The 14,463-nt window shown below is 38.8% G+C and overlaps 1 protein-coding gene across 1 annotated transcript; it reads left to right on the forward strand.

The window, feature by feature from the left end:
• Nucleotides 1-657: 657 nt before the first annotated feature.
• LOC146318137 (uncharacterized) lies at nucleotides 658-13,832 on the forward strand. Its single transcript, XM_084733151.1, has 19 exons — nucleotides 658-794; nucleotides 2,341-3,271; nucleotides 3,363-3,554; nucleotides 4,700-5,183; nucleotides 5,853-5,968; nucleotides 6,078-6,103; nucleotides 7,082-7,122; nucleotides 7,242-7,286; nucleotides 7,492-7,624; nucleotides 7,930-8,089; nucleotides 8,712-8,835; nucleotides 8,959-8,990; nucleotides 9,607-9,673; nucleotides 9,827-9,864; nucleotides 10,122-10,185; nucleotides 12,211-12,309; nucleotides 12,888-12,901; nucleotides 13,171-13,204; nucleotides 13,363-13,832. The coding sequence occupies exons 1-19, from the start codon at nucleotides 786-788 to the stop codon at nucleotides 13,430-13,432; spliced, it is 2,679 nt and encodes an 892-aa protein (XP_084589277.1). The 5' UTR covers nucleotides 658-785; the 3' UTR covers nucleotides 13,433-13,832.
• The last annotated feature ends 631 nt before the right edge of the window (nucleotides 13,833-14,463 follow it).

Below are 14,463 nucleotides of genomic sequence, written 5' to 3' on the forward strand. Positions count from 1 at the left end.
TCCCTGCAAACACAACATTCCTGCCAGAACATGTTGTAGAAACTCACACAAACACTTTAATGTGTTAATTTTAATGTGTTAATGTGTTAATGTGTTGTTTAATGTGTTAATTTTCACTTTAATGTAACATGATATAAAAAAATAATTCTTATATTTAAAGTTAAACTTTATTTTACTATATTTAGGTCTATTATAGTAGAAGGAATAAATAAATAAACAAACGAATGAATACTACTACTACTACTACTACTAATAATAATAATAATAATAATAATAATAATAATAATAATAATACATAAACAACGTGGCTTCCGACGCTTCTGATTTGTCAATCAAATAACATGAACGTGCACGTTATCAGGTCACGCGCAGCACGCAGGTGCGTCTCAGGCGTTGCTGGGTCGTGTCCATACGGGAACTCCAGACACGCTGAAAGAGTGAGAGTGATAATTCTAACCCACACAAGGATAATTTCCTAAACCTTAGCAAGTATTTTTTTGTCCTTAAATCTACCCAGATAATAATTACAACGTTGTAATATTACATAACATACAAACCTAATTTGTTTGCACTTTGTTGAAACAAAACGTACAAATCTCGCGAGAGTTTCGCAAATCAAGGGTTCCCTTCCAGACATGACCGTCTCGTGGCGGCGATTTCAAAATGTTTGTTTTAGCATAAACAGTCTGTAGGATTTATGTCGGTAAATTAGTCAAAGTAGCCGGCAGGCGAGTAATTTCATTCCATTGGTAATACCTGAACAGTGATGTACGAGCAGACCTACAATGGAGCAGGTAAGCTAAACTTTTAACAGTTAGGTTATTTTCTGAGTAATTTTAGCTTGAGGAGAGCTAAGTTTTTGGAAGACGTCTTACGTTAGCTGTTACCCCATCTATAATACACTACACACTTTGTTAATCAAGTTTGTTTGACTAGTTTATGCCAAATAAATAAATCTCTTACCCAAGTTATCACAATTCTAAATGCTGCAGTAAAGAGTTGCTTCACACCGATTACAAAACATTTTCTCCTTCACTTCTAGTGTGTTCAGATATCTAACGTTAACTTTGAGATATCAACCTCCACCACCTCAAAATCATAGCTGCAAACGGATTTTCCTCGTATGGTCCTCACAATCTAGAAAAATTACAGGTAAAAAGTCATCAGCAGCGTCTTTTCTGGACAATAATTTTTTTTGGTGTTTATTGATTTGGTCAATAAAATGGCAAAACATAGTAAAAAATGTTGATAAGTGTTTCCCAAAACTCAAGATGACATCCTCAATGTCTTGTTTTGTCCACAACCAAAAGATATTCAATGTGCTGTCATAAGAGAGTAAACAAACCAGGAAATTTGGACATTTTTAATATAAAAAAGACTCAAAACAATTATTATCAAAGTAGTTGCCAATTAATTTATTAGTTGATTAATTTTTGATATTTTCATCTCTAATAATAGTACAAAATCACCATACACCAGGCAGCCTGAGGAATCTAATATTTTCTTGGTTAATCAGTTATTGTGTGGTTTATAAAATGTTAGAAGCCCCCACTAGTGGCGGGTCACTGCTTAACACCTTAGAGTTGACTGATATTGTGCATGAAAGAAATATTGATAATAGTTTCAACGACCAGTGTTTCTGATGCCGACTAACGAGGGTGGCAACGTTTAATCGTATAGTCGACTCATTTCGTACATCCCTAGGTAGTATACTGAGAACTGCCCATGACAATTTCCAAAAGCTTGATGCCTTCACATATCTTGTTTTGTCTATCTGAAGCTGAAAAAAAAGTTCAGGCCCTCTTACCCCACAATTATTATCAATTATTAACAATAATTGGGGAAGCAGCTGATTTTAAAAAAGGACTCAAATTAAATTTTAGTGAAATAAAGGTCAGCATTATTGCATCAGCAACCTCCTGTTTGTTGATTTTAAATCAAATTCTTTTAACTTTATTTCACTCTGTTTCTCTCCCCTGGTCATCCATGCCCCCCTGCAGTGGCTCTGTGCACCCCAGTTTGGGAACCACTGTCATAGACGATTAAGGAAACCAGCAAATATTAATATTTGAAAAGCTGGAAGCAGGGGATTTGAATTTGATTCTTAAAAAATGACTCATGAATCCATTATCTAAATTGTAATCAGTTAAACAATCAATCATTGAAGCTCTAGTTTGTTTCTGGAAAAGAGATGATTGAAATCTATTCACCTCCATTGTAAAACAGCCCTTAAATTATGTTGTGTCAGCATTTTGTTTCCCTAAATTAGCAAACTATGGTAAATTGTCTGCCAAAGTAATACACTTTCCTATCATTTATTTGTGATTTTTTTTCTTTGAGGGACCAATCAACTTCAAAGCTCTGAGGGCCAAGTTTCAGGAAGAGGCCCTGCTGGCTCAGTCAAAAACCAGCCGCCCAGCTGTTGCAGAGAAACCCAAACACCTCCCCCCTCCTGGAGGTCACTGCAGCTCCGTGGTGAGCAGTGTTAATATTGCTGTGGAAAACAAGACACCAGTGGTTCCCCGGGTCATCTTCAGAGATGGGCTGCGGGCATCTGGAGGCAAGAGACCAAATTCCTTCCCTCCGCAGCTTCAGCAGACATCCCACTCATCCCAGCTTGCTAATGGAGACAGCACAGCAAGGCAATCCCTCAAAGACCGACACATGCCGCTGGTGCTTCCTGTCCTGCCTGTAAAAGAGCAAACGACAGAAGCGCCAGCCAAAAAGGAGAACAAACTGGAACCAGTGCCAGCGAAAGAAGTCCTGCCACAAACTAAAATCAAGAAGAAAGGTTTGCTGCTTCCTTTCAAGTCAGCCAAAGCATCAAAAGTCAGTGCAGAAAACGGAGAGGAGCCTACGTATGCTGATTTGACCACCAGACCTTCCAGTGCTCCTGGCGAGTTGCCCTCTGTGGAAAAACAAACCACAGAAGATGGGGTTTCTCTCCAGAGTGACACTGAATTCCCTCTCTCCAGCCCAGATATCCCAGTCACCCCTCCTTCAGCGGAGACGAGCACCGACTCCGACAACAAAATCATAAGCACCTTGGAGAGGGCCAAGAAGAAGTTTTCACGCAGGCAGATGTTGATCTCTGCCAAACCGAAGAGCTCGCATTCTCCCGACTATGCCTCGAGAAACAAGGTGTTCCCTTCACCACCAAAGAACATCGAAAGCGCTGAGCCTGAGCTTCCCTTACCCCCACCAGTGTGTCTCCCACACCTGGCTTGTATTTCAGCCCGGCCTTTCTTCAAAGCCAACACCTCTGTACGCAGTAAGTTATATTATTCTGTGCTAAACATTTTTTTTGTCCACATCAGACACTTTTCTAATGTGTTTGTATTATGATGTTCCCTGGTGTCCAGAGTCTGCGTTGGATAAGCAGTTCGGCAAGGACAAAGCTGAACTTCCATCTGTCTGGGCTGGTGAGCCTCAGCTACCCTGTGTTCCTGCCAAGAAGCCCCTGCCTGACTTGAGGTTGCTTGGACCATTGCCACCAAAGCCCCCCAGACCTCCATTAGTAGATCTCAGCTGCTACCACCTACCCACAGTTAATGGTATGCTTTACCTCACCATCAGACAGCCCTTTCAGATGGGAAGCCGCTGGTAATTAAGTCAAATGTTGCTCTCTTCAAACCAACCAGACTACATGGGCAAAATCAGTTTAAGTAATTTTATTTAACAGAACATGTGAGTTGCTGGTGTCCTGCTGTGTTGATCTGTTAGTTTGGGTTATTTTATGACTTTGGTGTTTTAAAAGAAGACTGAACTCACTCAATAACAACAAACTAACAAATCGAGGCAGTGGCAGACCAGTAACTCCTGTGTTCTGTGAGGCAAAATTACAGATTTTGCCCATGGAATTTCATTGGTTTTGAGGAGGGGTCAGCAATCTGCAACTCTTTCACCCCTCTCCAGTAGCTCCCTGTAGCTTTGGCAAATTAAATTAAATGGAAATGAATAATCATTCTTATTTTAACTTTTTAATTTTTACTCATCATTGTAGTAGGCTTGAAGTGATTCTTACATTCACCAACTGTAAAAATGTGTAGCCTATACACTGAATAAAAAAAAGTTTTAATATTTATTCAGCTAAAATGTTCATCATAGCTTACATCTATAGCATCTTGTCCTCTAAGTTTTGCCAGTGGCTAGTCTTATGTCTCCAAAGGCTAGTTGTGGATGCTAAATCAAAACAAAGACAGGTAAATAGAGAATGTAAAAGTTGTGGCTCCAAACAGATGTATTTTCACCACATTTTTGGCCCAGAATGTCTCTTTTGATTGTAAAGGTTGTAGCTCCCTGTTCAGGAAAGAGCGATATTTGACTTATATAATGTTTCTAATCGGAAAAAGGCTGTTTGATAGCAAGGTTAAACGGTGAAAATATTGTAATTATAGCATACACTTAAAGATTCTTTTTTTGTTTGTTTGTACCTATTTTTAGCCAACAAACTGAATATGAATTAGTATCTCATACAACCCCACATAAAAAAAATCCAAACTATCCTTTTTTGCTTCTTTTTTGCTTTATTTGACTTTTGTTTCCCCCCTTTTGTGGCCACACAAAAATATGACGGCTCAGAGTTGTATTTTACTTGGACATCAATGACTGTGTATTATACGCACTGCAGTTTACATTATACTTATTTGTGGTCGGGTTAAACATCTGTTTGAGTGCTGATTTTGGTTCCTTATTATAGAGGTGTCACCAGGTCCGAGCCAAGCACCAAGTGAAAACCCACGGCCAGAGTCTGAGCACCCATCATCTGTACTTGACGCTCCAGAATTTCCAGACTTTGAGAATTCAGAGATGGAAACAGCAGAGGGTGAAGGTGTTGACATTGGTGCCCTGGAGCTGGAAGCCTTAGACTTAGTCAGCGCTGACGATGTCTGCGGGGTCGCCGATTGCGAAGACCCGCAACCCGACTCGTCAGCGTGTGATCCCGTAGAGCCCCTTGTGAGCACAGGCATCCAAGATCTGAACCTTGGCAGCCAAAATTTAATACCCCCCGATCCAGCCAGCTTCCCTGAACCAATAAACCTTTCAGAGTTCCCAGAGCCTGCTGTGCCAGAGCAGTGGTCTCAGAGTGAGGAGGTGAGCAGCATAGATCCTCTGTCCAACTCTCAAGCTGATGAGGCTGATCTGGGAGATACTGAGTTTCACTCTGCTGCACAGGAGACAAGGTGAGTTTTTTAATGACTGCAGTCACACTTTGAGCCGTTGTTTCTAAAGATGCAGGATATGGATTTTTTTCAGCTGATACTGATGACAGATAATTAACCACTTCTCATGGCCAATACCAGCTAACAGATAAGTTCACATTTTTGTTTTTAAAAAAAGAAGTACATATAACCTGTAGTTTATACACATGTGAGGGTAAGAAAGGCTCAGATGTAGTGAGCAAAGCTTGATGATTTTAATATTTCTTGACTCTGACCAAACCAAATCTAACTGACATCAGTATTACAACAAAATCAAAGAACAGTTCTGACTCTGAAATAAATGTTAGAAATATACTTTGGCTTTGAAAAAGCATTTTGCCTGAGAATTCAAATTGAATGCTTTAGATTTTATATCATCATATATGTATCAGACACAGAGAAACCAATTCCAAAAAGTTGGAGTGCTGTGTAAAATTTAAGTGTACAATGTATGCAATGTTTTGGAATTAGGGTTGTATTATAGCAGATATTTATCAGCTATAATTTTGTTATTATAATAAATCATTTAAATGTCCCCTTATCAGACACTAATTGATGGGCCCTGATATTTGTCTTGCATCTTTATTTTTTTCACATTTCAGTGTGTTTGTACTTCTGTTTGTAAAATTTGATTGTTTTTCTTCCCTTCAGTGTGTATCAACAGGACAGTTACTATGAGGCGTGCAATAATGTGTATGAGGATGTCGAGAACATCAACAAATTCATCTTAGGCCAGAACTCACGGAAACGAAAAGTCGGTCTGAAGAGTAAGACTATGCACTTAATATGATTTAATATGATGTTTTTTTCCTATCATACACAATTTGCAGACATTTATTTTCCCTGTTCAGTTTCCTTGTTAACCGTTTTTTACAGATCCATATGCTGACAACCATCCTACGGTAACTTTTTTTTTATCTTAAGTATATAATTATCTTATTGAGTAAGTTTTATAAGAACAAGTTAGGAGGAGTTGTTTAATTATAGTTCATTTAAATTACAATAATGGTTTGAAGTCAGATTGTGTGAGGAACTTATCAATAGTCAGTGTATTACAGTAGATTGGAGTCAACATGCTCTCAGTTTGGAGAAGCAGCAGAAGCACCAGTGTGGACAGGGTCGGCAGAAAAACATATTTTAGCTACCTAAAAAAATCTATATGAGTTTAAGTGCATGCTATTTTTAGACTATTTACACCACTTTACATTGTCATCTGGCAGCCTTTTCCAAGACGAAACCACATTTATATGAACCAGATATTGCTCTCTCCAAAATAAGTTTTACCTTGCAGAACACAGGAGTTGCGCTTCTACCGCTGCCTTGGTTGGTTGGTTTGTTTGTGTTGTTGTGTAATTTTGAGGAATTTGAATTGTGCTTTAAACCATAGAAGTCACCCAATAGCACAAACTAACTAACTGAGGCAGCAGTAGACCAGCGACTCCTGTGTTCTGTGAGGTAAAATGACTGATTTTGACGATGGAGTTTTGTTGGTTTAGAGAGAATGATATTTGGCTTTTAGAACAGGAGTTTCCTGTCAGAAAAATCTGTCTGACGGCATGTTAAAGCAGTGAAAATATTCTAAATGTATACCGTACACTTTTTTTTTTTTTTTAGGTGGATAAATATGTTTTGCTGCTGACCTTGTCCAGCAGTACATTGCTTAGCCTCCTGCACCTCCACACTTCCTGCTTCCTGCTCTTTTTCCTGCTAACTGCACTGACATATATAAGTACAGTGCCCCATACAACCTCACTTACAAAAATACAACCTGTCTCTTTAAGTTTATGGCCAGAAACACGCTGGAGAAATTATGGAATTCACTCTGTTTTACAAGCTGAACAATCTGTGGTAAATTAAAAATCATCTGTGTTTATTTCCAGAAGGAAGAGGCGTGTCTTCACATATGGCCGAAGAATCCATGGTATGTCTATTTTTCTTTTCAAACATACAAACCCTGCATTTTATCATTGATATTTGTTTTTGTCAGATGGAAGGCAGCCATTGATTTCTTTTTTTCTTATTATGACAATCAAACTGCAGGGCCAGTGTAGCAGGAGAACATTCAGCTCATGTTCATGTCTTCAGGTATGTTACACATCTCTCTCTTACTGGTGTTTTGATTTAAACAAATGGGTCATATCCCTTTGCCCTCTGTTTTTACACTGAAAATTCCTTTTGTTATTCAGTCAGTTTTACTACCATATGGTTCCATTTATATTTCAGGTGTAACATCTAATCTTTATGGAAAATAAGCTACTTTGTGCCACTGAACAGTCCGATTTGTTTTCAGTAAAGAACGCCAAAGCCCCAACACTGCTGACCATAAAGAACAGAAGAAGAAGGAGAAGCAGCGCCTGGAGAGGGAAAAAAAAGAGCAAAAAGAAAGGGAGAAGAAGGAAAATGAAATGAAAAAGAAGTTCAAAGTAAGTTAAGCAATCAAATTACTTGGAAGTCGCTAATTTCTTCCATCTAGCAGAGCTGTTTTTTTGTCCGCTTTCAAAACGCCGCTTATGCTTAATATTTAGCCACCTTTTTTAGCCAGTGATTGACTTGTTTACTTGTGACAGTTTAAGTCTTTTTCAACAAAATATTACATCCTACATTTCAATAACTATCATTGTCAGTGGTATCATAATAAAGAGAGTCAGTAAAAAAGAATAATTACTGTAATTTCTCAGCTTGGCATCGTGCATGGCAACACTCTGATCGCTGAGATTTGACCCTCTAGGTGACCGGTGAAGAGGAGCCCATGTACCACGCCAGGGTGACGGTGGCTAGCAAGGTTCGCAAGAATGACCTGCCTGTGAAGACGGGGGACACAGTCAGCATCATTCGCACCACCAGCTGCCCCAAAGGCAAATGGCTGGCCCGGGACGCCAACCACAAGTGTGAGTTTACATGTAGTGTTTTGTTTTCCTGTGATTATTAAATCATATTATTTGGTTCTCATTTATAAAAGACACTACAAAATATGTGGGGAACATTAATAAAATATTATTTAAACAGAATTTTAGATAATAATAAATAATAATTGTGTAGTTGGCACCAGTTAGTTAACTTCCTGTTTGGGCAGAGATGTTTGACAGTGGAATGTGATCCAGCTTTCTCTGTAGGAAAGTGGACCAAATGGACACAGTGGGTACATGCATGTCCAGTTCTCTGAGGGCAGTCTAATATAAAGCCTGGTTTGCTCAGAATTCCAAATGGGAAAAGAAACCAAGGTGCAAAATAGTTGGATTTTAAAACCATACTTACATAATGAACGTCTAGCAGTTTGTAGTCAGGTGTCAAATTTGAAAAGAAATCTGGAAATTTGAGTTGTGAATTTTTTATCGGGAATATGTAGGAACCCCATTATCAGTTCTTCATTTGATTTGACATAGAGTTAAAGTACCTCAGCATCTGTTAACTTCACCTGAATTTTGGACAACAAGCAGGATAAGAAGAACATTTGATCACATGAAAGTTGTTATTTTCGGTAACCGCTCTGCTCTGTCCTGGGTGTTGCAGATGGTTATATTTCGGTCATGAATGTGGAACTGAATATCAAGGAGATGCTGGAACTTGGCAAGAAAGCCCAAGCGGCTGGACGAGGAGGCAACCTGGAGGGAGACACCATCAGCATCGGGAGCAGGTACTGGGTAGCTCACTGATAAAATTCTCAATTAAAAAAAACAACTCGTAAGCATCCCTTGCTTGACAGTCTGTCAGTATGAGTCTTGATCAATAATTCATAACTCTGTTCTTTGCTCTGCAGATCCTCGAGTCACCCTGTCCTAACAAGCAGCTGTAAGTATCATATTGTCTGCACAAAGACATTAAAGGAACAGTTCAAATTATTTAGTTGTAGTAAGGTTGTATGAGATGCTTATTGATTGTCAGTGGATTAGCTACAGTAGATGGCGGTCGCTTCCAGTACCTTCCATGCTGGCGCCTGCTTCTCTAAACTAGGGGTGCGCTAACTGGCATCTACTGTAGCTAATACACTGACTATCGATACTTCACACAAACCCACATAAAATATTCTGAACTAATCCTATTATTGAACTGGTTGTTCTGACTCTTCTAACATTAACTGCATTAGTTTTTTCATTAGCCCAGCTGACGACAGTGCTGTAGTCTAATACAGACAGCACAAGCAAAATTAACTGGTTGAAATGATGGATGGACTTGCCGACTGACAGAGAGCAGTCGCACAGAAGTTGGAAACCAGCTCACAGACTCGCACAAGGCGAAGCCTGCTGGCCTACATAACTTAACTAGTTATCATCTGCTTGACAGCCATGTGTTGTTTTATGATTGTGAAGGAATTCCATGCAGGCTGGGGGTTTTTGTTTCTACCCTGCCAAACCTCTATCATCAGCATGCACCCTGTGCTTAATCAAACTGGTTTGTTTTTGCACAGTCACAGATGACGACAGTGAGGAGTGGGCCTGTGAAGATGAGACCCTCTCACCCTCCAATGAAAGCCAGTAAGACTGAGAAAATGTGCTATCCTTTACTGTGGCTTAAAGAAGAACAGAAGCCATCGACCACATAAGAGTACATTAAAGTCATGAGAGGAATTTATGTGACCCACAATATAGACTGTATATAATTATTTTCTTTCTCTTCATTCTGTGTAGTAGCTTTCCGCAGCAGACTGCTTCAGTATCTGACATGTGTGAGTACATGTTATATCCAGTCCTTTTGAAGTGAAAACATGAGAACAGAATAGGTTTTTCCTCATCTCTCAGCCCTCTGGTTTAGTAGTTGTTTCATGTTATGCATTAACATATGGGGCACACTGTAACATGCCTTTGAAGTGCACTTTTACCATGCCGTTTCCTCTCTCCCTCTTCTGTCTTACTGTCCTTATATAACTCACCCCCACCCCCACCCCCCCACACACCTCTGCCCTTCATGCGTTCACTCTAACAGCATGTGGCCATGCGAGCGCCCAGCACACTCTGAGTGATGCCAACCTGGAGGACCTACACACACAGTAAGTCTGAAACACACAGGTGTCAAAGCAGATACCTTGGCACGTTTCTCTTGCTAACCTACATGTACATGAATCTTTCCACGTCCATCCATTCTCAAGACAGTGACTGTGTTCATATTTCTCCTTGAGCAACTAATATTAAAGGACCAGCAGCATCTAGTGGTGAGGTTGTAGATTGCAACCAACTGAATATGGCTCATGTCACTCCCCTTCCAAGCATGTTGGAGAAACTATAAAAAACATAAAAGATTGTATAGACTGTGAGAGTGTTTGGTTTGTCCATTCTGGACTACTGTGGGAACAAGGACCTGCACATCTTGTAGATATAAAAGGCTCATTTTAAGGTAATGAAACCACGATTTGTGTTTTCATGTGTAAACTAATGAAAACTGTATTCATTTTGTCAGCAAATTTTGATTTAGTTTGGGTCTTAGTCTTTTGACAAAAAATCATTATAGCCATCTGAATTGTTTTAGTTGTAGTCTAATTTCAGTCAACAGCAAGTGTATGCTACCTGACTTCTTGGGTAGATTATTAATATCCAATTGTGTGCATCTAACCTCCCTACCACACTAAGAGATTGGATCTCGCCCCAACATTTTTGTCTCGTTTTTATTTGTTAATGAAAAGTGTTATATTCCAGTGCTGACATATTCTGCCAATAAATCCTGTTTAATCTTACACACTGGACATTTTGGAAAGAAAAAAGTAATATAGGCAGATAAACAAACTGATAATTGGAGTCTTTCACTCTATGATTTTGATGGAGACCAAAGAGAATAGTTTGTGCTCTGGATGACACTAACATAGAGGACACAACCGATTAATCTACAGATAATTTTCTTGATGAATTCACCAATCATTTCTTCTATAAAATGTCAAAAAGTGGTGAAGACACCCATAATAATTTCCCAGAACCGAAGGTGAGGTGTTCAGATAACTTGTTTTGTCCAACCAGCAATCTGAATCCCAAAGATATACAGTTTACTATCATTTATAACAAAGAAAAGCAGCAATTTCGGCATATTTCAGAGCCTGAAACAAGCAAATAATTGGCTTAAAAATTGGCAAAATAGTAACAGTTTAACTGGTGAGGAACTGAAATAATTAGTAAATTAATCAAATCAAATGGCACACAAAAAGGTTTGTTCAAAGTTGGAAATCAGATGCTTCTAAGCTTGTTGACATGTCTGTTTGAATGACACCAAACAGTCCAATCAGAGCTCAGAACCTGTCTAGTTGTCATAAAAACAACCCAAAGGTATTGGAGAAGGGCTTTTATGTCCATCCAACATATGGGATGAAGGTTAGCTAATGCAAGCATGGGGCTGCCTAAAAAACAGAAAAAAAAACAGACAACCAAATATATTATTGTTTCTCTGTTTTTAAACCCCAGAGCAAATAAAAAAATGCAGCTGGGGAAGAAGTTAGAGCAATGACTCATGCACACTGTGTTCACAATGTACTAATGTTTTCCAAAGGCCATAGGTTACACAACTTTTTTTTTCTGCTATCGGTGCAATTTATTGAGTCATCCTCTCCTTGTGATCTCTTTGTTTGAAGTCTTGAATATGCCGAGTGAGCAAAAATTTTAATGCAAGTATAAATTGCAGACTGCCTTCTGCGACACCTAACCAAAGCCGACCGTGTAAATATGCCATCCCATGCCCCTCGAAACACTGTTATACACTTATCACAGAGCCATGACGTTGGAACTGAATATAATTAAAAGGAAAAAACTTTCAGTCTACTTGTAACGAACTGAAATTCTGTTTGTTTCTAAAGTTAAGGTGTTATCATCACCTTTGTATTCCTGTTGGAACATATGGAGGATATCAGCAACTCTTGGACACAAAGACTGATAATTATAAGCTTAAAATTAGTGGTATTTAATTCATGGTTACTATATTGGATTTTAATATATTGTACAGGTGCTCCTCGCCCCCTGTAGCCCACTGATGAGTATTACAGTAATATTTACAATAGTAAAACAAGTCCTAACAGTTTGTTGTCTTTAACCTTTAGGACCAGACATGAGGCCCTGCAGAAACTTGCCATCTTCTTTCAACACAACAAAGACGAATTTAGTGACATCCCTGACAGTGGAGGACCAACCCCTACAAAGTACAGTACTCTCTTATCCATTATCTCAATCATAACTTTATTGAAATTCACATTATTGCAGGGTATAGATTTTGGTTATTTAAAGTGGGGTTGTATGAGCTAGTTAGCAACGGTCAGAGAACGGCACGGCCCCAGTTTGGGGAATCAGCATGGAGGCTTAACAATGTACTGCTGTGGACAAGATGAGCAACAAAAGCTATTTTAGCCACTTAGAAAATGAATTACCTTAAAAATAAAAAAGTGTATGATATATCTAGAATATTTTCACTGTTTTACTTTGCCTTTTCTGAAGAAAAAACGCTGTTGTATAAGCCAAGACCTGCAGCCATGTGGAGGACTGATCATGGTGCAGACATGCCATGCCCAGTGTAATCAATCAGTTTTAATCAATATTAGTTGGACTGGCTAAAATACTAACTGGGGGCATCTACTGTAGGTAATACACGGACTATGGATAAGCACCTTATGCAGCACCACTTCAAATAATCCAAACTATCCCTTTAAGTCTACTGATGTCATGAAAAACTTTGTTAAATTAACCTCTTCTTTTCATTTTATCCATGCTGTCCTATGAAAAGTGCCGAGCCACCACGTAAGTTTAGAGTTTACTTGTTTCCATGACTCCACTGTTGTCATCACTTGTGTCACTCTCTCTGATAACGGTGAAGCTAAGACGAGGATACTTAGAAACCTCTTTAAAGACACTACAGTCTCAACACTGGTTGGCGTCTTGCCTGTAATGGAAAATATCTTGTGTCGGTACATTTATCTGGTTCCTGTCACCTGGAGACATGTTGCAGGACAGGTTGCAGAGACAGTTCAAAGTTAATGCGACATTCGTATCTGCTTGTCTTTATCCAGACTTCTTGTGTGCCGTTGAGGAGCCTCCATATCCGTAAGTGTTGACTGTTTCCTTCTCATCAGCAAGTGAAGCTCCGTTTGATCTTTATTTATATCTGCACAGATTTTTGCCAAAGAAGCACTCGCGGTACTTCAGGTTCTTTGGCATGCTGCTCATATGCTCTGATGTCCCGTTGTGTTTTTGTATGACAGCGAGCAGGAGGTCGACTTCACAGAGCTGGAGCTCCTTCCTCCCCCGCCGCTATATGCTGACACCTTCTAACCTCAGCATCGGCTATTACAGGGAATGTCAGCACGAAAAACTGCAGCTCACTTTTTGGATTTGCTATGATGAAGAATATCTTCCACTGACACCAGTTTGCTGTGTATTTGAAGAAACTATCATGAATGATTAGGGCTGCTGATGTGAACAGAATTCTGATTTCACCTTTTTGTTTTGTTTATTGTGCATATTCGCACATTTTCACCTTTTTCCCTTTTTTGATGTAACTGTTTATGGAGCACAAATCATCACTGCACTTTATCTAAAATAATTGATAATCATATAAAGTAGGAAGCTGTTGACTTGTAGTAGCTTACATTAAATGATTTGTTTGTGAAGATGTTCTTTGCATTTGGATTTTCTTTTGTTTCTGTTACATTTAATAAATATTTGTCATTGATTTATGTTTTTGATTACATCGTCATGACATTTTCCCTGATTTAAACAGACTCCTTGAACAGTTACTGTATAAGGGGTGTCATGATTCTCAACCCCTATGATGCATATAGTGTAGCTGCCACAGACTTAGGCCTATATAACATTTACAGGGTTCCCACAGTCATGGAAAACCTGGAAAAGTCATGGATTCTCAAAATCTTGTTTTCTACACCTGGAAAAGTAGTAAATTAGTAAAATCTATCAAAGTTTTGAAAAAGTCATGGACATTTACTGTGCATAATGAAATTGTCACAGTAATCTTTCATGTAATGTAACAGCTAAGTTTTCAGTAGCTGTTGACGTGTAGTGTTTGACAAGGCCATATACTACAGTTCTGTTTCTGTATTTAAAGTTTATGAGTGGTCATGGAAGTTTTATTAGGAGTCATGTAAAAGGGAACCCTGCATTTTATAATCCACTCCTGAGATTACTGATAAAAGGTGGCATTTTTATACAATCAACAAAAATATAAAAACACATTGAGTTTTTGCTTTTTTGTGAGTAAAACTGAAAGAAAATCTGACTTATGTGTACATGAAAGGTTCATTTCTCTTAGCTTTTGTTCAAGTTAAAATCTGACATTTTAGTGCGCT

Source organism: Lutjanus erythropterus, chromosome 12, assembly GCF_056507025.1.
Source record: "Lutjanus erythropterus isolate fLutEry1 chromosome 12, fLutEry1.hap2, whole genome shotgun sequence".
NCBI lineage: Eukaryota > Metazoa > Chordata > Actinopteri > Lutjaniformes > Lutjanidae > Lutjanus > Lutjanus erythropterus.